The 25,796-nt window shown below is 44.6% G+C and overlaps 2 protein-coding genes across 6 annotated transcripts in view; one reads left to right on the top strand and one right to left on the bottom strand.

The window, feature by feature from the left end:
* LOC139170177 (serine/threonine-protein phosphatase 2A 55 kDa regulatory subunit B gamma isoform-like) overlaps positions 1-633 on the bottom strand; it is a 40,981-nt gene extending 40,348 nt beyond the window's left edge. The window contains exon 1 of the mRNA XM_070757012.1: positions 462-633. The gene's annotated coding sequence lies outside the window, so the exon portion shown is untranslated. The remainder of the gene's footprint in view (positions 1-461) is intronic.
* ADD1 (adducin 1) overlaps positions 433-25,796 on the top strand; it is a 54,045-nt gene continuing 28,681 nt past the window's right edge. For 4 of the 5 annotated variants that reach the window (XM_070757007.1, XM_070757004.1, XM_070757006.1 and 1 more), the window contains exons 1-9: positions 520-607; positions 14,930-15,139; positions 17,117-17,279; positions 17,825-17,976; positions 19,403-19,483; positions 20,362-20,511; positions 22,402-22,545; positions 22,640-22,738; positions 24,457-24,633. In XM_070757007.1, the coding sequence (XP_070613108.1) occupies positions 14,948-15,139; positions 17,117-17,279; positions 17,825-17,976; positions 19,403-19,483; positions 20,362-20,511; positions 22,402-22,545; positions 22,640-22,738; positions 24,457-24,633 (1,158 nt within the window). In that variant the 5' untranslated portion in view covers positions 520-607; positions 14,930-14,947. Of the gene's footprint in view, positions 608-14,929; positions 15,140-17,116; positions 17,280-17,824; positions 17,977-19,402; positions 19,484-20,361; positions 20,512-22,401; positions 22,546-22,639; positions 22,739-24,456; positions 24,634-25,796 lie in introns of all 5 variants that reach the window. The other variant, XM_070757005.1, reaches the window with a different exon arrangement.

The following is a 25,796-nucleotide window of genomic DNA, read 5'->3' as shown; positions in this document are numbered from 1 at the left end:
GGGGGGGAATCCCCAACCTCAAGTCACTTTTGCTCGTCGCCATTGTTTAACTTTTGAACCGGTCACTAAAAAAAGTGCTGTTAAGTCGTGGGCTACTTTCGGTTTATTTTGGCTCCCTCAGGAAGGCGGGACGGCCCAAAGGGCGGGATTGAAGGCTCAGTCTGAGCGGGAGACACGGATGCGTCAACCGCCTGACTGAGAAGCCGAAGGGAGCCCCCTTGGCCTTGACCCCTTCCCTCGGTACGGCGGGAAGGAGGGCAGCGGCCTGCAGGAGACGCTTTCTCTGGCTGACGAGAGACAGTCCACCTCGGCCTAGTAGACCAGGCCTAAATGTAATTCCCTCAGGGATGCGCTTCAACCCCCCCGTTTGGCATAGGGGGCGTGGCTTGGACATAGGGAGGCGTAGTCCTGGCAGAGCGAGAGCTTACGAGCGCGAGGCGTCCTATCAGCGGCCCGCTTACTTGGCGGGCGACGCCGTCCAATGGCTGCCGCGCTCTTTGGCCTGCAGACCTGCCAGCCGCGCCCGCGGAGGCGGAGGAGGGCGGGACCGCCGGAGCAGCCTGGACTCGCCTGGGCCGCTGCCGCCGCCGCCACTTCTCCGCGCTAGGTGAGCCCGGGCTTCGTCCTCGTCTTCTCCCCTTCCTTTCGCCCGTCAGGAAAGCGGGAGGCTCTTCCGAGGCCTGAGTTGTGGGGAGGGGGCGTCGGATGGAGAGATTCTCCTCAGCGAAGCATTCCCCCCCCGTGCCCCGCCTTTGAGGGACTGAGGGAGGGTTTCCTGAGGGAGAATGGGAGGGGGCCGAGACGAGCAGGGGGAGGGAAAGAAGCCCCCCCAACCGCGCCTCAGACTTGCCGCCCCGGGGCATTCTGGGAGTTGGAGTCTCTGCATCTCTGCCAAAGCCGCCTGAGGTTGGGAGATGCTGGAGATGCCGGAGGAGGGGGGGCGAGAAAACGGCTCGTGGACAACCCTCCCCCCTCTTTGGAATGTGCCCCATTGGAGGAGGGGGCGATTCATCCTCGTTAAATCCGTTGGAAATGCACATCAGAGCAGTAGCGCATATCACATGGGCATTCAGTCTTATATGTAAATACTGTATCTTATTTGGACTTTTACTCTTATATAGAAACGTCTTATATGGACTTTTATATAGAAATATCTTATATAGACTTTAGTCTTCTATGTAAATATCTTATATAGTCTTTAGTAAATATTTTATTTGGACTTTTTGTCTTATATATCAATATCTTATTTGGACTTTTAATCTTATATGTAAATACCTTATATGGACTTTTAGTCTTATATAGAAATATCTTATATGGATTTTTAGTCTTATATGTAAATATCATATAGACTTTTTGCCTTATATAGAAATATCTTATATAGACTTTAGTCTAATATAGAAATATCTTATTTGGACTTTTAGTCTTATATAGAAATATCTTATTTGGACTTTTAGTCTTATATAGAAATATCTTATATGGATTTTTAGTCTTATATGTAAATATCTTATATAGAAATGTCTTATATATAAATATATAGAATAGAATAGGTTTTAATGGAATAGAATTTGTATTGACCAAGTGTGATTGGACACACAAGGAATTTGTCTTGGTGCATACTTATATATAAATATCTTATGTGGACTTTTAGCCTTATGTAGACTTTTAGTCTTATATATAAAATCTTATACAACTTTTAGCCATTTTTTCCAAATCTGGTGGGCTACCAAGATCTCTACCAAATAACTGATTCATGTGTTTATGTGTGTGTGTGTGTTTTCCTTCCAAGATTTGAAATCTCCCATCTGTCTTGACTTTTTAACTAGGGTGGAGGGAAGGGGATTGGCCAACCATATTTTATTTTATTTTTGTTCAGCTGTCTCCTGTTTTTAGTTTGTGAGTTGAGGTGGACCTTCCCCATTTTATCCAGAAGAAATATTCTGCTCTCTTTAGGAACCTGTTGCAGGGATTAGGGTCAATTTTAATGGAGAATACAGACCTTAATTGAATGCTTGGATTATGTTATTTTTAGCATGAATGTCGTCTTTCAAAGGAGCTGGGGAAGCTTTCCAAATTGCCAGATCTTCAACTGATGTCCTAAGGCAAAGTTTGCAGTACTGCGGGCTGCTCCTGCTGACTGACTGCAATTTGGCAATTCAAATATCACCAGGCTCAAGGTTGACTCAGCCTTCCATCCTTCCGATGGGGGTAAAATTAACATGCAGATTGTTGGGGAGCATAGGCTGTCTTTGTAAACTGTTTAGAGAGGGCTGTAAAGCACTGAGAAGCGGTATATAAGTCTAAATGGTATTGCTATTAGTTATATACAGTATTAGCAATAGCATCTATCACTTCACAGTGCTTTATAGTCCTCTCTAACTGGTTTACAGAGTCAGCCTCTTGCCCCCCGCAATCTGGATTCACATTTTACTGACCACAGAAGAATGGAAGGTTGAGCCGGTCAAGTTCAAATGCCTAGTACTGTAGTGGACAGAGTTAGCCTACAATGCTGCATTCTAACCACTGTGCCATCATGGCAATGCAATAACTTTTATTATCTTACTCGTTTTATGGCACACCTATCAGTCCTGGGGAACTCTAAACATCTATCTTGGGTTTTTTGCCCTTGCCTTTTCTAATGGGTGTGACTTGTGCTGATCTTTTTTCTGGACCGAATACAGGCAGTCCTCAACTTACAACAGTTCATTTAGTGAGCATTTGAAGTTACACCGGCACTGAAAAAAATGTACTGTTTTTCATACCTTATGACTGTTTCACCATTCACATGGTCACGTGATTTACAATCAGAAAAGTCGACAAATGGAGCAAAAGTCCTTTCACTTAGCAACATAAATTCTGTATGTCAAGGACTACCTGTGGCCTGTTTGGTACAAAATGTTCTGGAACGAGTGGTTGCCACGTAGAAAACGAGTTGCAGTGTCTCTTCTCTGGTATTCCTAGAGTAAATGCTGGAGCAGAACTGACATTTAGGGAATTAATGTCGTGTCTGTATCAGTGGTTTGTGATTGGCTATCGCCCTGTAGTGACTTAGCACTTAAGGACTGCCAAATGTACATTGTTAATGCTCCAGGCATAGCAAGTGGGGCTGTCTGGCATAGCCTCATCTGCCTTCTTGATGTAAATTGTTCCTGGGAATTAGCATAAGCTGTATTATTAAATTAGATTAACAGCTATATGTGAAAAGCCATCTTACTCCTAGAAAAGTCAGAACATTCTGCCTATTGCTGCCTAGAGCAATGTTTTATCAATCCTGGCAAATTTAAGACATGTGGCCCTTAAATCCCAAATGATGACTGTCATCAGTGAGTCCCCACAATGGATAGAAGGTTGGTCTCTAGAAGATCTCCAAGATCCTTTCCTGTCCAGGGACTAGAAGGAACGCAGGCTCCTTTTTTTTCTAGAAGACTCCACAAAAATTTGAGTTGAACAGTTCTGGGTTTTGTTACTTGATAACTTTTCACCATCTTTATTTAGCTGTTTTCTTTATTTCGAATATTTCCCTATGTTTTCCAAGTACAGTATTTAGGTGATGCACAATTAAAAAATGATTTGAAAGAAGCATTGTGAATGTTAGACAAACACAACACATCCTTGCTTCTCACTATATCTTTGTCCCTGCATATCTCTCTCACATTCTTCTGCTTGGCTGTTCTTTATCCCTCCAACCTCATTAAATTCATTAAAATGCTCTCCAGACTGAAACTTGTCATATTTTGATCACAACCATCATCTTCTTTGCTGAGCATCTCTTGCTGCACCTCAGCAGTCATTAATTCTCACCCCTTTCCGAGAGTTCTGTTGTTTTGCAAAATAGCATGCATACCCACCCCGATTTTTTAGAATTATTGATTAAACTGCATGGATTGTAGATATAATCAGCCTCAGGGGCTATAAATTAATTCTAATGTTTTAAAACAGTTTGGTGACCCTACTTGGAGCCATATTTAATTTTTTTTAATTTGAAAGCCTGTAGACAAGATCTAGCCACTTAGAGTAATTTTGGATAGGAAGATGGTTGGCGTATAAATTTAATAAATAGGAGCCGTGGTGGCACGGTGGTTAGAACGCAGTATTGCAGGATAACTTTGCCCATTGCCAGGAGTTCGCGCCTGACTGGTTCAAGGTGGACTCAGGCTTCTATCCTTCTGAGGTGGGTCAAACGAGGACCTAGATTGTTGGGGTCAAGAGGCTGACTTTGTACACCACTAAGAGATGGATGTAAAATACTATAAAGTGGTAAATAAGTCTGATTGCTATTAATAAATCAATAAATCTAGGATGATTGCAGAGGTCCTGGCTTCCCTGTAATTATATTCCAACACCATGCAACTGCTAGCTTTTTTCAAGCTGCTTCTGTGGCCCGTCCTCTTGGCTGCTGCCTGTCTAGGATCCCATGTTTGAGCTGATGAGTCCTGGGGCATCATAAGTATTTCTGAAGGCCAGCAGAGCAGCAGAAGACTGGCTATTGAGCCTGTTCCTGTCTGTGCCTCTGAATCCGGGTTGACTCCCTTCATTTTTCTTGCTAGGATTTTGGACATGGTTTGCCATTGTCTCCTTCCTAAGGATGAGAGAAAGTGACTGGCTCACGGCCTCCCATCCTAGTCCTCTGACTTAATTACTACGGTGCACCAGTGGTTAAATCTTATCATATTTTTTGGAATATAACACTCACCTTAGTTTTGGGGGAGGAAAGTAGGGAAAAGAATCTGCTTATGAGATATTCATCTAGCTAGCGTCCTTAGTCTGGTCAGCTTCACCATATTATTTTATCCCCTGGCTAGGGCTTAAAAAAACCTTTATTTCGAAAGAGTAACAGTGAAAGAGCTTGCAAGCCACTAAGAGCTGGGAACATCATTAGCACCTGGAAAGAAACATTCGGAGCAAGTTAAAGCAATGAAAAAAATCCTGCAAAGACTTAGGGCTTGGAAAACATTCTTCGTAGTGAGTAACAGTGAAAAAGCTTGCAAGCCAGTAAGAGCTGGGAACATCATTAGCACCTGGTTAGGGCTGGAAAGAAACATTTGGAGCAAGTTAGAGCAGTGAAAAAAACCCTTGTAAAGACCTAGAGCTTGGAAAACATTCTTTGCAGAGAGAAACAATGAAAGAGCCTGCAAGGTAATAGCTGGGAGGATCGTTAGCAGCTAGTTAGGGCTGGAAAAAAGCTACATTCAGAGTATAAGACACATCCAAATTAGATTAGATTTAGATTAGATTTATTGGATTTATATGCCGCCCCTCTCCGTAGACTCGGGGCGGCTAACAACAATGGTAAACAAAACATAGTAACAAATCTAATATTTCGCAATCTAAATTACAGTTTTAAGTTAAAAAATCCAAAAGAACCCCAATATATTAAAAAAACAAGCACACAATCGAATCATACACAAAAACTACATGGGCAAGGGGGAGATGTTTCAATTCCCCCATGCCTGACGGCAGAGGTGGGTTTTAAGGAGTTTCCGAAAGGCAAGGAGGGTGGGGGCAATCCTAATCTCTGGGGGGAGCTGGTTCCAGAGGGTCGGAGCCACCACAGAGAAGGCTCTTCCCCTGGGTCCCCCCAGACGACATTGTTTAGTCGACGGGACCCGGAGAAGGCCAACTCTGTGGGACCTAACCGGTCGCCGGGATTCGTGCGGCAGAAGGCGGTCATGGAGATATTCTGGCCCGATGCCATGAAGGGCTTTATAGGTCATAACCAATACTTTGAATTGTGACCGGAAACTGATCGGCAACCAATGCAGACTGCGGAGTGTTGGAGTAACATGGGCATATTTAGAGAAGCCCATGATTGCTCTCGCAGCTGCATATCAGCCTCTTTTACGGAGAAAAAAGGTGCGTCTTATACTCCAAAAATACGGTACCTTCCCTACCAGTTCGGAAGTGTGTGTTTTGTATGCGCATGGGCAGAGGGTTAAAAAAAGAGAAAATGACGATGTCTGGGCGGGTGAGCAGAGCCTTGTGCTGCCGCCACTACCGATTCTCCAAACCACCTAGTGCTTGCCGCTACTGGTACACCCGAACCGGTAGCATTTTGCCTGCAGTGCACCCAATTGGTTGCCATCCTCTCTTGGGTTCCTTTAATTCAGGGGTCGACAAAGTTGTTCAGAATCTAGGAGCCAGCCAAAAAATTTAGGAGCCAGAATTTTTTTTAAGCAAACTTGGTTTTTTGCCGAGTCTCCACCTGACATCGCTTTCACCCCCTCCCCCCCGGCGCAGGCCTGGCTCCGCCGAGCCGGCTCTGCTGTACTCCCGTCGGGATCCGAGGGGAGACCGTTAGTCAGAAACCGAAACAGAGAAGAAGGAAAGGGAGACCGGGCCGGGGACGCGGGGGAGGGGGGGAGGAGGGGTTACTGGTCGGAAGTCACCGCGTACGCGGCCGGAGGAGGAATGAACAAAACCTCACGCCGGGAGGGGAGGGGCTTCCGCTTCTCTCCGAAGGCGGGTGAGCGGCCAAGATCGGAGCGTCTGTGTGCGGTGGGGGGGAGTGAAGGGGTTCGAGTAGGAGGCGGAATGGAGGCAAGGGGGGGAGGGAGAGACGCACGCAAGCGCAGGGGACGCTGGGAAAGCAGCTCGCTCCGAGGTTGATGGGCGGAGCTACGGAAGCCAAGATGTACCATTTCTGGGCGTAAACACAAGGCGGGAAAAATATACTGTATACACATACAGCAGTGTTTCCCAACCTTTTTGGAGCCGCGGCACATTTTTCATATTTTCAAAATCCTGGGGAACATGGGGGGGGCGCTAAAAAAAGTTTGGACAAAAAAAATCTCTCTTCCTCCCTTTCGCTCTATTTCTCTCTCCCTCCCTCTTTCTCTCTCTTCCTTCCTTTCTCTCTCCATCCCTCTTTCTTTCTCTCTTCCTTCCTTCCTCTCTTTCTGTCTCCTCCTTCCTCTCTCATCTCTTTCCTTCCTCTCCCTCCCTTTCTCTCTTTCCTTTCTCTCCCTTTCTGTCTATCCTTTCTATCTCTCACCCCTTCTCCCTCTTTCATTCCCTTTCTCTCCCTCCCTTTCTCTCTCATTCCTTTCTCTCCCTCTTTCCTTTCTCTCCCTCTTTCTTTTTCTCCCTCCTTCATATCTTCTTTCTCTCCCCCTTCCTCCCTCTTTCCTTTCTCCCCCTCCCTTTCTCTTCCTTTTTCTCTATCCTTTCTACTTCTTACTCTTTCTTTCTCTCCCTCCTTCATTCAATTTTCTCTCCCTCCCTTTCTCTCCCTTTCTCTCTCTTTCCTTTCTCTCCCTCCCTTTCTCTTCCTTTTTCTCTATCCTTTCTACTTCTTACTCTTTCTTTCTCTCCCTCCTTCATTCAATTTTCTCTCCCCCCCTTCCTCCCTCTTTCCTTTCTCTCCCTCCCTTTCTCTTCCTTTTTCTCTATCCTTTCTATTTCTTACTCTTTCTTTCTCTCCCTCCTTCATTCAATTTTCTCTCCCGCCTCCCTCCCTCTTTCCTTTCTCCCCCTCTTTCTCTTCCTTTATCTCTATCCTTTCTACTTCTTACTCTTTCTTTCTCTCCCTCCTGCATTCAATTTTCTCTCCCCCCCTTCCTCCCTCTTTCCTTTCTCCCCCTCCCTTTCTCTTCCTTTTTCTCTATCCTTTCTGCTTCTTACTCTTTCTTTCTCTCCCTCCTTCATTCAATTTTCTCTCCCTCCCTTACTCTCTCTTTCCTTTCTCTCCCTCCCTTGTTCTCCCCTGGGGCTGCCTGTGCCTGCCCTGCACCACCCAACACGGACGGACAGCCCCCGGTCGTCGGTTCGTCGCCCCCCACCCCCCCACGGAGGGAGATCAGGCTGGCGAGGGCGGTAGAACTACGTCACCAGCCACTGGAGGGAGATCGGGCTGGCGGGGGCGGCGAATCCACCTCCCCAGCCGCGCGGAGGGAAATCCGGTAGGCGGGCGGGTGGCCGCGGCTCCCTGCGCGCCCCTGGAAAAGCGTACAGGGAACGGTGCCCGGGGCCGCTTTAGCCGCCCCCCGCTCCCCCCGCCATCTCCCCGCGACTGCCTGTGCCGCTGCAGCCGCGCCCCCCCCCCGCTCCCACCGCCAGTGCCCTCCCGCCGGGCCCCAAAGGACACTTGCCGATGACGACAGGGAACCTTCAGCTGGGCGGGCGCTGCCGTGCCGGTGCCTCCGACCTCCCGGTTCCTGCTCGATGCCGCGGTTTCTGGCGCTCTCCTGCTGGGCTCCAAAGAAGGAAGGCGGGAAAAAGGCGCGAAGAATGGAGCTCTCCTTCCTGCCTGCCTTCTTTGGGACCCAGCAGGAGAGCGCCAGAAACCGCGGCATCAGGCAGGAGCGGAGAGGTCAGAGGCACCGCAGCGCCCTGCCCAGGCGGCACACCGGTTGGGAAACGCTGACATACAGTACAGCAGGCAACATTTTCTAGGCGCCAGACAACATTTTCTAGGCGCCACTGGCGACCAGGCGCCTGGGTTTGTCGAACCTTGCTTTAATTTATAGGATGTGACTTCTGGGCTTAGCTTCTGTTGCAGTGTCTCCGTGTTGGGTCTGAGCAGACTTCATTGTCTCTTTGCAGCCACAATGTGCCTTGTGCTGCTCCATTGCTCCTCCTTTAACAAAACAAAACACTGCTGGCTAGAGGGATTATGGTGTTTTCAGACAGGAATACAAACCTTCCAAGTGAGAGGTGACAGCCTGTGTTTTCTTTCTAGCAAATTCTATATGATCATCGCCAGTAGAAGGCATTTTGAATTACCGGTACTCCTTCCTTAGAGTTACTAGTTGTGTGGATTCTATTCATTTAAAGGGAAAAAATGGATTTCTTTATCCGATTGAAAAAGGGATACCATAGGAAAGTTGGATGTATGAATGAGGAAAGAACATTTTAAAATAAGTATCTGGAGACACCTTAATAGGCCTATATGATGTGTTGAGACATATGTGTGCATACTGTAAATGTTATAATTTAATGTGTTTATGTTAATGGTGTCTAGGTAAAAATTCATCCCTCCCTGCTTTATGCCATTAAATTTATACCCCTTATGTCTGTTTATGCAAGCATAGGTAATATTGTATATCTCTACTCTAAGGTAGCCTTACCTATGACCGATTAATTTAAATCGAGGCTGGGATAATAAAATACGGTTGATTGCAACTGCAGCATTTAAAAGCAATAATCGATCGCATTTCAAGAGTAATTCTTTTTTCTTTTTTCAAAATTGTCAGGATCTGTGGTGAAATATGAAGCTTTTGTTACCAATCCTTCAGGCAGGGCCTACCAGCTGAGAAACAAAGCCCTGGCAAACTGAAGCCCTCCTTTCTCGAGCAGAGGAGTTGGCATAACCGGAACTGGGCAATCCTGTTGTGCTTTACTTTCTCTCCCTCTTCTGCCCAGTGAGCCTGGGAGGTCCCTCTTTGGCTGGCTTCCAAATGCTATCCCGTTCCCCCCCCCCCCCCCAAGATTTAAGGAAGGTTTCAGCTCCCTTTGCCTCCACAACCTGTACACTACCTCCCCCCCCCCAATCATGGTCCTCTCTCTCTCTCCCTGCTTCTCTGCAGTTGCTCATGCGACAGATGTAACAACACAAGTCTGCCAGCATCTTGTGTTGGGTTTAGCAAGGTTCTTTTCTGGTCACTTGGAGGAGAGACCCACAGGAAACCTCTTGTAGGCTAAAAGGAGGTTGAAAGGATGCAAGGAGAATATATGTACTGGTTGACACAAAAAAAACCCAGCATGACAAATGTATCCACATAGTCCTGGGCAGCTGAGCTCGTCTTAAAAGTCACACCCCAGCCCTTTATGTTTGAGAAAAATCCTTATTTGTTTTCCTCATTTAGAGTCAAAGGTTGGAAACGGCCTTTTATGGCTGAGGTTGTGCAAACCCAACGGTTTTAGTCTGTCTTTTGCTGAGATGAATGAAGCATTTCGGGAGTTCCTGGTCTCTGGGTATATATTGGGTCCACCCAGATTTTACTAGCCAGGTTTCGTTTTCTTTCTAGGAGCATAGAGGTAGAGTCTTTTATTTATTTATTATTTATTTATTATTTGGATTTGTATGCTGCCCCTCTCCGAAGACTCGGGGCGGCTCTTTTACCGTTTTGACATTTTGGAATACCAAAATGACTTTGCGTGGGGGAAAATAAGTTTTTAAATAAGAGGTTTGCCAGATAACAGCTGTTAATGATATAAACATGCAAGGCCAGGTGGAACAGGCGTAGTCCCAACCTTCCCCTTGATTTACAGAGGAAAAAATTACACACTGCTTAATTGGGATTGGGCAGCATAGAAGTCAATTAAATTAAATTAAATTAATTAAGGAAAAGTATCTTACAAATAAGGGACATTTTTGTTCCCCCTTCCAGACCGTCAAGTATAGTTTTTCAAATAGCTTTAACCGAATGAAGAAGTTTTCCTCCATCTTCTTAGAATTCTTCTCTCTATTTAAAGTCCATTCAGCAGCAACTAAGGCACCGCCACCCCTTTCATACCTCCAAGGGTAAAAGCTGTAACGTTTATGAAACGTTTCCTTTTTTTCCTGCTCCTTTTAAAAGAGTTGCAGGGAGGATAGGTCTTGCACAGATCCATGTAAAGTATCTGCATTTTGCTCAGCTGAGTTCTCTCTCCCTTTGTCGAGCCCTTGAATTTACGACTTCTCTTGGCCTCCATTCAGGGTGGGGTTTTTTTGACAACGTTTCAGAGACGGAAAGAATATGAATGTGCTCCGTGCAGAACAATTTATCTAAACACTTGGGTGCGTTGGCCACGTGCTGCAGAATTGTTCCAGGCTGTTCTTTCCTGCCTTTTCCTTTAAATTGGGCTTGAAAAGAGGTCATTCTTAAGCCTCAGCTTTGGTGGGGCAGCAGGTTTCAAAGGAAATCTAAATGTCTGCGGAGGGGCAGAGGACCCTGGCAAGGAGCCAAAACTGCTCTGCTCTTAACTTTGAACTCCTGGAGCAAAATGCTGTCCGTCTGTCTTCCTTTCGCTGCTGTTTCTTGGTCATTTTTACTGGCTTTTTCCATCTCTGTTGATCTTCATTTACGCTCCTCTAGGCCGCTCCTTGGCTGAGGATGACCCCAAGGAAGTTTCTGCATAGTTGAATATGGAGATACTCAGTCACCCAGGTTATAGTTGTCCTAATGGTGCTTTTTTTTTTCAAGAGGCCACTGGACTTTCTGGGGTTTTTTCTTTTGAAGATGTTTCTCTTCTCATCCTAGAACATTGGTGGCAAACCTTTTTATACTCAGGTGCCAAAAGGGCAGGCGAATGTGAGATAGTGTGCATGCAGGTACCTACATTCATAATGCAATACCCTCACCCTGCGCATGCGCACACAACTCCCTGCTGCCCCCCTCCCCCCTTTCCTAAAGCCTGGGGAGAACAAAAAATGGCCCATTCCTGAACTTCCGGGCGGTCTGTTGGTTCAGTTTTTTGCCATCCACAGACTCCAGAGGCTTTCCTGAAGCCTCACAAGGGTGAAAACGGCCTCATCTGCCCTCCAGAAGGCTGAAAATCAGCTGGCCAGCACACACATGCGCACTGCAGCTGATATAGGGCAATGCCTCGTGTGCCCTTAGATATGGCTCCATGTGCCACCTGTGGCACGTGTGCCACATAGGTTCATCATCATGGTCCTAGAAGCTTCTTCACTGGGGAATGGAAGGATTTATAATCCCTGCAGACAGCTGGTCATTTGCATCCTTTGAGAGAATCACTGAGGCCACTTGGAGGTTTGTCTGTTTACTCGGGGTCACCTGAGAGGTGCAAATGGGTGGGGAATCTTATTGGAATTGCTGAAAGGATGTGTGTTGTAGACCAGAGATAGAAATGGTCTGGAACCCATACCACATCTCAGACATCAACACCCTTGAAAATGTCCAAAGATATTTCACCAGAAGAGCCCTTCACTCCTCCACTCGAAACAGAATACCCTACGAAAATAGACTAACAATCCTGGGCCTAGAAAGCCTAGAACTACGGTGCCTAAAACACGATTTGAGTATTGCCCACAAGATCATATGCTGCAACGTCCTACCGGTCAATGACTACTTCAGCTTCAACCGCAACAACACAAGAGCACGCAACAGATTCAAACTTAATACGAACCGCTCCAAACTTGACTGTAAAAAATATGATTTCAACAATCGAGTTATTGAAGCGTGGAACTCATTGCCGGACTCAATTGTGTCAACCCCTAACCCCCAACATTTCCTCCTTAGACTCTCCACGATTGACCTCTCCAGGTTCCTAAGAGGCCAGTAAGGGGCGTACATAAGTGCACTGGTGTGCCTTTAGTCCCCTGTCCAATTGTCTTTCCTTTCTCTCATTTATCATATATATTTTCTTCCTTTCATATATCCTCTCCTCTAAGTTCACTTTACCCTTATATATATTAATACATGTCTATTTTTCTTCCTATGTATTTGTGTATTGGACAAATGAATGAATAAATAAATAAATAAATAAATAAATAAAAATAAAATAAATGGTGTATTCCTCCCTCTCTGTTAGGAAGAAGGCTGTTCAGTTTGGACATAGATGGCCTTTTTGAGAGCTGGTTTAAAGAGGGGTCAAAGAAGCCCTCTATGTCAGAACTGAACAGCCCTCTTCTTAAGAGACAGGGAAGGATACAACATCAACTATCTCCAGTCTACAACACAGATCCTTTCAGCATTTCCACCCATTTGCACTACTCAGGTGACCCTGAGGACACAGATAAACCTCCAAGTGGCCTCAGTGACCCTCTCAAAGGATGCAAATGACCAGCTGTCTGCAGGGATTATAAACCCTTTCATTCCTCAGCATCCAGTCAGAGCTGAAGAAGCCTTTTGGATGAGAAGCAAAACTAATTCTCCAAGGGGGGAAAAAAAACCAGAAAGCCCTTTCTGCATAGCTAATGATTCAGAGGGGAAAAAGAGAGGGAGGGGGGCTTGACTGGTCCACGCTGCATTTTCCTGGGACCTGGCCAGATGCAGCTTCCCTCTGCTTTTAAACAGAGAGCCCCCAGGGTTGGCAGGAAGCCCCTGGTGGAGTCCTGGTCCAGGATTTCCTGCAGAAAATAGACAGTCCTGTGTCCCCCACCCCCATTAACAGGCTGGGCGTTGGCCTCCTGGCAGAGATGATAGAAAAAACACAGTGCTCGAGCGATCCGGAAATCCATAAAAGTCATGAGCGTTTTGGTGGATTATTTGTGCAGGAGATTTATATCGAGTAGTCCTCAGCGAAATAACCACAATTGAGCCCAACATTCCTGTTGCTAAGTGAGACATTTGCTAGGTGAATTTTGCCCCATTTTATGACCTTTCTTGCCACAGTTGTTAAGTGAATCACTGCGGTATTTAAGATAGTAATACAGTTGTTAAGCGAATCTGGCTTCTCCAGTGACTTTGATTCTCGGAAAGGGGATCACGTGACCCCGGGAGACTTCAACCGTCATCGATGTGAGTCCGTTACCGAGCAGTCTGAATTTCCAAACATGTAACCATGGAGATGCCACAACGGCCATAATATGGAAGAATGGTCACAAGTCACTTTTTTACAATGCTGTTGTAACTTTCAGTGGAAAAATTACAAAATGTGATTTATGAAATTTAACTGGTAATCACGAGATTCCTTTAACTCAGTTTTTAAATACAGGTACTAATAATCTATTCTTTAACACTAATGCAATTTATTATTAATAACTAACAATATATTACTATAATGGAATGGAATTATAATGAAATGGTACATATGCTAACGATATGAAAATTTGCGAAAAATTTAGAAATATACAGTATAAGTAAAAACAACTTAGTAAAGAGAGAGCAAGGTCATCTCTCTTGTTTCTAATGTAGTTTTGTGTGTGTTTATGTATTCTTGAATGTGATTTATGAAAATTAACTGGTCATGAGAATTCTGCAGATTCCTTTAACTCCATTTTTAAATACAGGCAGTCATTGGCTTAGAACAGTTGTAAATTCTTAGTCTCAGGCCCAAGCCATCGTTTTGAGTTAGAGACTTTGGCCTGCCACAAGTAGAGTATTACTGTGGAGATTGGGGAGGGGTGGTTACATGAGAGGGAAAGATACTAGCCACAACAAATTATTTCCATAGATTCAAGGTCATCTTTTGTTCAGGACCAGCCGGAAGTACAAAGGAGGATCATGGACATTGAGCAAACAGAGTGGTCCATGTGATGAACTTGTGTATGTGGGGATGAGGGATGAACCTATAGGGCAAGTTAGTATCGGGATGACTATAATTCATAACTAACATGGCTCTGTCAATAAATTGGAACTTGGAAGAAGGCCATAGTTTGGGTTCTGATTTACAGTATTTCTCGGATGTTATTTGGAACGCTGACATTTACTTCTGGTTGTAAGTGTGAAAAAGTAACTTATGGCAATTTTCACACTCAGGACTGTTGCAACATCCCCATGGTCATCTGATTTACATTTGGATGCTTGACAACTGGTTCCTGTTTATGACCGTTGCTGTGTCTTGGGGTCATGTGAATCCCCTTTTTGCGACTTTCTGATAAGCAAATGAGGAAGCCAGATTCACTTAACAACTATGTGACTAATAACTGCAGTGATGAGCCGTGGTGGCGCAGTGGTTAGAGTGCAGTACTGCAGGCTACTTCTGCTGCCTGCCAGCTGCCTGCAATTTGGCAGTTCAAATCTCACCTGACTCAGCCTTCCATCCTTCCTGTGAGGGTAAAATGAGGACCCAGATTGTTGGGGGCAAGAGGTTGACTCTGTAAACTGTTTTAGAGAGGGTTGCAAAGGGTTATGTAAGTCTAAGTGCTACTGCTATTTACTTAACAACTAGTACAAGAAAAGTTGTAAAATGGGGCAAAATTCACCTAACAAATTTCTCACTTAGCAACATAAATTCTGGCCTCCGTTGGGGTCGTGTTGTTGTTTTAACAGGAACCACTTGGTATCTTCTTTTTCTTTTTAAATGTATTTTCTGTTCACTTTTGCAGCACTGTTGAAACTGTACTATGAATGGTGAAACGAGAGCGGAGGTGGTAACTTCACCACCTCCAACAGCTCCACATAAAGAGAGATATTTTGACAGAGTTGATGAAAATAACCCTGACTACCTGCGAGAGAGGAATATGGCCCCTGACCTTCGCCAGGATTTCAACATGATGGAACAGAAGAAGAGAGTATCTATGATCCTCCAAAGTCCAGTAAGAATATATAATAAATTCCCCCCCCCCAATGCATGAAATAACGAAGAAGCATATATATAACAGGTTAGATCCCAAGAATGCATAGCAAGCTACAATAGAATTGAATAGGATTAGAATAAAATTAGAATAGAATAGAAATAGAATAGAATAAAACAGAACAGAATAGAATTCTTTATTGGCCAACTGTGATTGGACACACAAGGAATTTGTCTTGGTGCATATTTATTAATTGGATTTATATTTATTAATTGGATTTATATTTATTAATTGGATTTATATGCTGCCCCTCTCCGAGCTCTCACTGTACATTAAAAAAGACAAGATACATTCATCAAGAAACATAAGGTACAATACCTAATGATAGTCCAGGTACAAATAAGCAATCAAATCATACTAGGAACCAGTTAATATGAATCGTAAGGATACAAGCAACAAAGTTACAGTCATACAGTCATAACTGGGAGGAGATGGGTTATAGGTACGAGGAGAAGATTAATAGTAATGCATCCTTAGTAAATAGTTTGACAGTGTTGAGGGAATTATTTGTTTAGCAGAGTGATGGCGTTTGGTGTCATTTTGAGGGTAGGAGTTGAAAGAGTTTATGTCCAGGATGCGAGGGGTTAGTAAATATTTTCACAGTCCTCTTTTTGACTTGTGCAGTATACAGGTCCTCTCAATGGAAAGCAAGTTGACAGTAATTGTTTTTTCTGCAGTTCTGATTATCCTCTGAAGTCTATGTGTTGTTGGGTTGCAGAAGAAAAAAAGAGAGAAAATTTAATTACAATGCTCTGTGCTTTAAAGAAAATTTCAAATGAGATAGATATAATACGTGACCGAAGCCAGAAAAGTGTCTTAAAGTGCGCATATGTTTTTTTCCTTGAAAAGTACTGTTTGTCTCTGTTTGTTTTGTAGTTTAGATTTCTAATGTAGTTTCATTTGGGGAAATGGTTCTGTGTGGGTGAAAAAGCCCTAAATAGCTCTTGAATCCATTCAGCAAGCATTAGGTATTTTTCTTCTTGCTTTTGTTACTGAACCAAAGCAGTGATAAAATACCAGAATATTACACTCTAATACTGCAGTACACGGACTTCAGAGAATTAAGGGGTGCTGCAGACCGATTTTTTACCTACATAATTTTGTTATAAACAATGTTATCAAAGCTACGCAATATGTTGTGACTCCCTCCTTGAAAAATCTACCGATACTCCTTGATTTAATGATGGAACAGAATTACAACAGTCTTAGGGAAGATGCTTTATGGCCGATAAATAACTTCTGGCCATCGGGCAAAGGTTGTGTGAGCGCACACTCATACACCAAGATCACATGATCTGGAAGTTCAGCAACTTGTTCGCACTTACCATTGGGTTGTCAAATACCCTGTAATTATGTACTTGCCAATTGCAATCTTCTTTGCAGGCTTCCCCATAAAATCATTGGGGAAGCCAGTAGGGAAGGCTTGCAAGCTACTGCTGCTTACTGAGAAGACCCCCCTCCTATATCTGGAGGCTGGAAGAGTTGCTTGCTGAGGGGAGATGAAATTCCCTCAGAGAATTTCCCTCAGAGTTGCTTTCTGAGGGGAGATGAAATTTAGTCAGAGAATTTCCCTCAGAAAGCAATTCTGAGGGGAGTTGAAATTCCCGCAAGGCAATTTTCCTCAGGGTTGCCTTCTGAGGGGAGCTGAAATTTAGTCAGATAATTTCCCTCAGAATTGCCTTCTGAGGGGATCTGAAATTCCCTCAGAGAATTTTCCTCAGGGTTGCCTTCTGAGGGGAGCTGAAATTCTCTCAAGAGAATTTCCTTCAAAGTTGCTTGCTGAGGGGAGCTGAAATTTTCAGGCCAGATCCTGAAAATTTCCACTTCATTCCTTCACCCCATCAAAGGAACCTGCTTTTACGGAAGGAGTTGGACACCAAGTCAAGTCCACAGCTCCTTCAAGTGGCCTTTTTACGTGCACCCTTGTTCTGTTATTAGGCATTCTGTGAAGAGTTGGAATCCATGATCCAGGAACAGTTCAAGAAAGGGAAGAATCCTACAGGCCTGCTGGCTCTACAACAGATTGCTGACTTCATGACGACCAACGTTCCCAACGTCTACCCACCAGCTCCTCAAGGAGGCATGACTGCCTTAAACATGAGTGAGTCTGAGAGAGGGGGAAGGGCTGATGACACCTGGGCTGTACAGGTAGTCCTTGACTAATGACCACAATGGAGCCCAACGTTTCTGTTGTTTTTAAGTGAGTTTGGCCCCATTTTTTGACTTTTTGCCACAGCTCTTACATGAATCACTGCCATTGATAGATATTAGTAACCCGGTCGTTAACTGAATATGGCTTCCCTATTGACTTAACATGACCTTGGGATACAGTGACCGTCGTAAAATACGAACCGATAGCCAAACCTCTGAATTTTGATCCCCTGTTCATGGGGATGTCGCTCCGAGTTTCCAGAGAGAGGTGACATACAAATCTAATAAATTAAATTAAAATTTGCAACTGAAAAACAGTCCTAAATTACTTTACTTTTGCAGTGCCGTTATAACTTTGAATGGTCACTAAACAGACTGTTGTAAGTCGAGAATCGCCTGCAGTTTTGCATTTTACCCACTAGCAATGATTTTAATGACTAAATCGGAGGGGCGTTCCTATTAAACTATGTTTTCCCCCGTTATCTTTTCTTTCAGGTCTCGGTATGGTGACCCCGGTGAATGATCTGCGAGGATCAGATTCTATCGCTTACGAGAAAGGGGAGAAATTACTACGGTGCAAACTGGCTGCTTTCTACAGACTGGCTGATCTCTTTGGCTGGTCGCAGCTTATTTACAATCACATCACTGTGAGTGTGCAGCTCCCCAGGAGAAATAAAATGGCGGGGAAAGGAATTCCAATCACATTCAAGCCAGGCCAAGCCACAAAGCAATAATGTTATTATAACCCGGATAAACTAAATTGTACAAAATTGTCTTTAGCCTTAAACAGAAGTCGACGTCCCCTATCTCTGGTCATTGTGTTCTACATGGAAATGCCCATGCAGCCTCAGCCCCAGTGGGACAGATTCTCATGTAGAACGATTGCCCAGAGATAGGAGACTTCTGCTTCTGTCTGTTCTTTTTTAAGGCAGACAATTTTGTCTTTTGCCTTGTTTCCATGCCGGGAGCATGAAGTGGGAGAACCTGCCCTACTGTTTCGGGGATGGGTGGGCATTTTCTTTCCTTGGAATTTGCCGCCTCCTGGTGTCAATTAGGAGGTCCAGTTTTCAGGTGCCTGCCAGGGTGAGGAGTCTAGTCAGCACAGCAGAATAGCATTCCTCCCTCCTGCTTTGTTTCATTCCTTTTCTTTTCCTTTCCTCCCTCCCCCTGGCCCTCCCCTTTTCTCTCCTTTCTCCCCCCTCTTTTCTTCTGTCTCCTTCCTTTCCCCCCACCTCTGTCCCTTCCTCCCTTCTTGTTTCATTCCTTTTAATTTCCTCCCTCCCCTTTCAATTCTCTCCTTCCTCCCTCCCTTCTGTCTCTTTCCTCCCTCCCTCCCGTCTCTCACTTTCCTCCCTCCCTTTTTGTTTCATTCCTTTTCATTTCCTCCCTCCCCTTTCAATTCTCTCCTTCCTCCCTCCCTTCTGTCTCTTTCCTCCCTCCCTCCCTCCCGTCTCTCACTTTCCTTCCTCCCTTTTTGTTTCATTCCTTTTCATTTCCTCCCTTTCTTTCTCCCCTTTCTTTTCACTCCTCCCTCCCTTCTATCTCTCCTTCCTTCCATCCTTCCTCCCTTCTGTCTCCTTCCTTCCATCCTTCCTTCCTCCATCCTCTGTCCCTCCCTTCTTGTTTCATTGCTTTTCATTTCCTCCCCTTTCTTTTCTCTCCTCCCTCCCTTCTGTCTCCTTCCTTCCTCCCTTTTTGTTTCATTCCTTTTCATTTCCTCCCTTCCTCCTTCCCCTTTCTTCTTTCTTCCTCCCTCCCGTCTCTCTTCTTCCTCCCTCCCTTCCTCCCTCCCTCCCTTCTGAGGATCAGACCTATTCCATTAGCCTTTGTGTTTAAGGTTAGGTATTAGGTTTGCTGTTTTTGCCTATTGGCAACTACTGATGTGGTTAGGGAAAATCCTTTTGAGGAAACAAAAGAGGGAAATCTAGTGCAACTGGGGACTGATTTTGCAAATCAGCAGAACTCTTTTTCAGATCGATTGATCCCCCCCTCCCCCCCAATCTATCTCGGTTTTCTGCATTTCAGATTTTGGCTCTCAGAGCTTTACATCTCCTTCCTTCCTCCTGTTTGCAGGTCAGAATAAATATGGAGCAAGAACATTTTCTGATTGTGCCTTTCGGACTTCTCTATAGTGAAGTTGCTGCATCCAGCTTGGTAAGTTAATTTTTTTATTTAAAAAATCTTGAATGTCTTACTACTACCTGCGACACGCGTGGCATAGGTTCGCCATCTCCTGCTTGGGAAGAAAGTTGGACTACAATATTTATTTATTTATGTATTTATTTTCATTTGTTTATTTGACTAATATGCCACCCAATCCCCTAGGACTCAGGGTGGCTTACAACAATAAAACAATACAAAAAATTAAAGCCAAATATTAAGCAATAAAACCCCACTAAGCTAGTTAATCAATATTAATAACAATAAAACCCCTCCCCTCCTGCAGGAAGAGAATTAGAATAATTTTGGCCGTTAACACCCTCTTGTTGATACGTTAAAGGGTTGATATATGTTGATATGTTAAAGGGTTAAATAAGGTTCAGGAAGGAAGTGTTTTTAATAGGAAAGTGAACCCAAGAATTGAGATACTCTTTCCCCCTAGGCCTTTACAATTTTATGCATGGTATGTATGTATGTATGTATGTTTGGTTTTTATATTAATGGGTTTTTAATCGTTTTTAGTATTGGATTATTATTGTACGCTGTCTTATTATTGCTGTTAGCCGCCCCGAGTCTCCGGAGAGGGGCGGCATACAAATCCAATAAATAAATAAGTAAGTAAGTAAGTAAGAAAGAACAGGGGGGCACAATCTGAGGTTAGTTGGGGGAAAGATCAGCAGCAACGTGAGAAAATATTATTTGACTGAAAGAGCAGATGTGGGTTGGTAAATCCACAGTCACTGAATGTAAACATGCCTGGGATAAACAGATCCATCTTAAGATAAAATACAGGAAATAGTATAAGGGCAGACTAGATGGACCATGAGGTTTTTTTCTGCCCTCAATCTTCTATGTTTCTCTCCTGTCACCAGGTGAAAGTGAACTTCCAAGGGGACGTCATTGATCGTGGAAGCACCAACCTGGGCATCAACCCGGCCGGCTTCACACTGCACTCGGCCATCTACGCTGCCCGCCCGGATGTCAAGTGCATCGTTCACATTCACACTCCCGCAGGAGCGGCGGTAAGAGAGTTCCCCATCTTCCGGCTCGGAAAGAGTAAAGAGCGTTCAACACAAGCGACGTGGGGCAGGCAGTCCTCGACTTAACGGCAATTCTCTCAGTGACTGTTCGGCGTTTTAAGAAAAGTCACTCACAGCCATTTCTCACATTTTATGACCATTGTGACATTCCCCATGGTCCCCTGATTTTCATTCGGGTGCTTGATGACCGCTGGCTCTCATTTATGTCCGTCCCAGAGTCTCCGGGGAATCGCGGGGGGGTGGGGGGTGGGGGGGTTTGGTGATCTTCGGACAAGCCAAGTCAGTGGGGAAGCCAGGCCTGTTTAATGATCGGGTTACTAACTAACAACTTCAGCAATTTACTTAACAACTGAGGCAACACGGGGCAAAATTCACTTAACAAATTTCTCACTTACCAACATACATTTTGGGCTCAGTTGTGGTTGCACATTGGGGACTAGTGGTCATAACAAGGAGGCAGGTTGTCCGCATAGGACAGGGATGGGCAGCTATGACAATTCTGTGACCTGAGGACTTCAATTCCCAGAATCCCTGAGCCAGCTGTGCTGGCTCAGGGATTCTGGGATTTGGAAGTCCACAGGTTGTTCAATTGCCATAGTTCTCCACGCCTGGTTTTGGAGAAGCCGAGTTGTCAAAAGTCCAGATCAACTGCATGAAAACGAACCATGTCTTCCATCCATCTACTGTTTTGAACTTGGATGTTCACAGCAAAGCGAAACAGTTTCTGGACCGAGCCCACTAGCCACAAGTTTTCTATAGTTCAGTAGATTACAGATTTTCAAAATATACTTTCAATACCACATTCCCAACTTTGCTCTTTTTTTCCAATCATCTTTTTAATGCTTTGGTTAAATATTAAAACGGGTCCGATATTAAGAAAGGCAAAAACGTATAAGCCTGTTTCTCTAAAACAAACATTTCCAACGTAAGGTTGAAGGGAGGGTTTTGCTACACAACTTCTGGTATGTCCAGTAAAATAATCGCATTGAATTAATACTTACTTGAAATCATAGAATAATAAGTATTACTATTATCCTTTTCCTTTTTCCTATAGTCTCTTATGACTATCATTTTATTGTTTATGTCTTATGATTTATTGTTGATTGCTTTATTTAGCATCATGACTATTACTGAATGTTGTATCTTATTTGTATTTTATGGTTATGATCGTGATTATCACATACTGCTTGCATGTACACTGAGAGCTCATGTAGCAGAGACAAATTTATTCTATTCCATTCCATTCTATATTCCATTCCATTCCATATTCCATCTTATCCTGTTCTTTCCTGTTCCTCATTCCATTCCATTCTATCCTCTAGTCACGTTTAGTTTAGTCTAGTCTATTCCCTATCCTATCCTATACCATACCATACTATACTATACTATCCTGTCCTATTCTATTCCATATTCCATCCCATCCTATCCTATTCCTCATTCTATCCTATCCTATCCTATCCCTCATTCTATTCTATTCTATTCTTCCATTCCAGTTTATTCTATTGTGTTCCATTCCATTTTCCTTTCGTTCCTCTCCTCCTCCTCCCTATTCTGCTCTGCTCTATATTCTATATTCTAATCTAATTCTACGTTCCGTTCCACTCCACTCCATCCTTATCCCTGTCCGGTCTCAGGATTTTTCAAAATGGCTGCTCTCAAACCACGTGCCTCGATTTTACTTTCCCCTTAGTTTTTGAGAACTTGCTTCCTTCTCAGAAATTAGGTTCAGAGATGTCTTTTCCAGATGAGAGAATTGTTGTCTCCCCCCTTCCCAATCAAAAGCTGTCTTTCCTTCGGGAACCAACATTGATAGGTAAGGCGATAAACCGATTCCTATACCGCTGTCAGTAAAATTTGTGGTAACATCCTCAGGTATCCGCGATGAAGCGTGGCCTCCTGCCCATCTCCCCAGAGGCCCTGTCTCTTGGAGAGGTGGCCTACCATGATTACCACGGCATTCTCGTGAACGAGGAGGAGAAAGTTCTGATCCAAAAGAACCTGGGCCCCAAAAGTAAAGTGAGTATGTAGACCAACCCATTTCCAAGGACCCGGCAGCAAACGTCGCATTTGTCTGACTCCCAGCATCTCTTTCTGTCCTCGGCTCCTCCAGGTCCTCATACTCCGAAATCACGGCTTGGTATCCGTCGGAGAAACTGTGGAGGAGGCTTTCTATTACATTCACAATTTGGTTGTTGCGTGTGAGATCCAAGTAAGCAGCAATTATTTCTTGGTTTATTTCAAGTTGGTTTGGGAAACCACGTAACCCTAGCAGCTGAATAAAAGCACGCCTGTGGAAAAGGCTTAGCGGAATTTGAATTTAATATCCAAAGTGCAAAGGTCCCGACTGACAGACCCAACCGAAATAAGCACGGCTGAGGCAATCCAATTTCTGAATGCAGAACTTTATTGAGTACATCATTCCGCCTCGGATGATGTATTTGGACCGGGAGTCACTGCTCACAGTCACTCATGCCCTCATCACCTCGAGGCTCGACTACTGTAACGCTCCCTACATGGGGCTACCTTTGAAAAGTGTTCGGAAACTTCAGATCGTGCAGAATGCAGCTGCGAGAGCTATCATGGGCTTTCCTAAATACGCCCATGTCAGACCAACACTCCGCAGTCTGCATTGGTTGCCGATCAGTTTCCGGTCACAATTCAAAGTGTTGGTCATGACCTATAAAGCCCTTTATGGCACTGGACCAGAATATCTCCGGGACCGCCTTCTGCCGCACGAATCTCAGCGACCGGTTAGGTCCCACAGAGTTGGCTTTCTCCGGGTCCCATCAACTAAACAATGTCATCTGGCGGGACCCAGGGGAAGAGCCTTCTCTGTGGCGGCCCCGACCCTTTGGAACCAACTCCCCCCAGATATCAGAGTTGCCCCCACCCTCCTAGCCTTTCGTAAGCTCCTTAAAACCCACCTCTGTCGTCAGGCATGGGAGAATTGATACTTTCCCTCCCCCTAGGCGTATAAAATTTATGCATGGTATGCTAGTATGTATGATTGGTTTCTAAATTGGGGTTTTAAATTAACTTAAATATTAGATTTGTTTACATTGTATTATTATTGCTGTGAGCCGCCCCGAGTCTGCGGAGAGGGGCGGCATACAAATCTGATTAATAAATAAAATAAATAAATAAATGAGGGCAAAACAACAGATCTGACCATTTCCCAGGCAAACCCACACAAGTCAAAATTCAGGTTATCTCTTCCTCCTTCAGGGTGTCCAGCAAACCTGGAAAACAGGGAAATCAGGGAATTATCAGAGAATTTGTGGGGAAAAAGGAATCGGGAAAAAACCAAACTGTATTAAAATGTTTAAAAGTCAGGGGAAAACCGTGTAAAAAAAACCCCCTGGATTGTGCTGCCTCGCAGAGTCAAGCAAAAATGAGCATAACTGTGGCAACGACTTGCTTCCTCAGCTACCGATATTTCTCCACGGCTTAGCCATTTGGTATGACCGCGCCTTAACTAGATCGCAGGTTACAGGGAAATATCAGGGAATTTCAAAATGCTTTCCCCCTGGACACCCTGTTTCCTCCAATTTGATCAGGTCACATTGTCCAATGGAGCCTGCTGGTATTGTTGTGAGCAAGTCTTTGGGGCTCTGAAAACCAAAACCACTGAAACGTCCTCAGTTCTCACAGCTCGGTGTCTGGAACCTAAGTTCTATCTCCTTCCTTCCCCCCATAGTTCGTTGTCAGTCTGAGAAGTGATGATAGTTGCAACAGCAAAACGCAGTTTTTGAAGCCTGGCAGTAAAACACCCCCCCCCCCCACCTTTGTGTGCTTGTATGGATTTAATTAAAAGAGATAAATCCTTTTAGAAGGGTTGTAACATGACACGTCACCCAGATTTAAACCGGGAAGGGTTGGTGCTTGATTTATTTATTCTAATCGGCATTTTGCTCTTTACTTTTGCAGGTACGAACGCTGGCCAGCGCAGGGGGGGCAGACAATTTGGTGCTGTTGGATCCCAGCAAATACAAATCCAGGCCTCACTGCCACGGGTCTGCCGCAGGGGAGGGGACAACGCCTCACCCCAAATGGCAAACCGGAGAACAAGAATTTGAAGCCCTGATGCGGATGCTCGACAATTTGGTAAGTACGGGGTCCTGCTGCTAGCTATAATGATGGGCAGCTGTACAAATATGATAAGAGGATGGAGGAGGGAGATGGATGGGGATGGATGGGCGGGTGGGTGGGCAGATGTCTCTTATCACAAAGTTCTTGTGGCTGATACCCTCAAGGTTTTGTCCTTTCTTGAGGAGTTTCTCCCCCACGTTTGACTCTTCTAGTCATTGCAAACTGTAGGTGGCAACTGCTCATTTCCGTTTCAAAGCCACTGAGCCAGCTGTCAAGGTTCCAGGTTGCATCCAGGCTAAATCAGAGTCCGATTCAAAGTACTCTTCAAAGTTCCAATTTATTGCCGGAGTCATCCTGGCATCTACACTGGGAAATCTGAATCTAAATTTCCCATCCAGTTGAAAGTTCACATTTCTTGTCCACCATCCCCCCCACAAACTTGTCACGTTGCCCACTCAGGTTGTGCCAGCGTGACCAGTTTTCCTTCCGCTTCCGCCCAGGTAGGTAGGCACAGGATGGCCTTGAACCACTCGAAAGAATGTGGCTGCATCTGTTCCCTCAGTGAAAATCACCCCTCCCAAGTTCCCATCAACATCAGGCCTGCTATACATAGTGTGGCAAGCCATTAATTTCGTACCAACTTCTGCACCGGCTTGACACCAGCCCATTCAGAATACCTTATCTGTGGTCATGAGATTACAGAGCGCCATTACCTTCCCGCCAAAGTGGTACCTGCTTATCTACTCGCAATTCCTTGCATCCTTTCCAACTTTCATACGTTGGCGGGACCCAAGTAAAGGGAAGCTCACTTTTGTCACACAGCATTTGGGTCTCGAACGTGAGCTGCCAACAGTCCGGGCATCTGAGCCACTGCACTGCCCTTAAAAGAGTCACGCAGTCCAGAGTGAAACGTAGCATTCAAAGCTTGATCGATCATCACAATGCCAGAGGAATCTTTCAGCAACACTTAATGTTCCATTTTTTCTTACAATAGAAAATAGCTTATCTGTAGCCTCAGGGTTGAATTTGTAATTCAAGGTTGAATGTTTCATTATCCAGGTAGTTGGGCAATGAAAGGGCTGCAAGCAAGCAGCCAAAGCCCAGAGAGCGCTAAGTACTCCATAGTTCATTTTTTGGGAAATTATATCTGCAGCGTTTACTTCCACATTCAGGGAAGT

This window comes from Erythrolamprus reginae, chromosome 7 (assembly GCF_031021105.1).
Source record: "Erythrolamprus reginae isolate rEryReg1 chromosome 7, rEryReg1.hap1, whole genome shotgun sequence".
Classification (NCBI taxonomy): Eukaryota; Metazoa; Chordata; class Lepidosauria; order Squamata; family Dipsadidae; genus Erythrolamprus; species Erythrolamprus reginae.
Note: the sequence above shows the minus strand (reverse complement) of the source record. Positions and strands in the feature narration are given on the sequence as shown.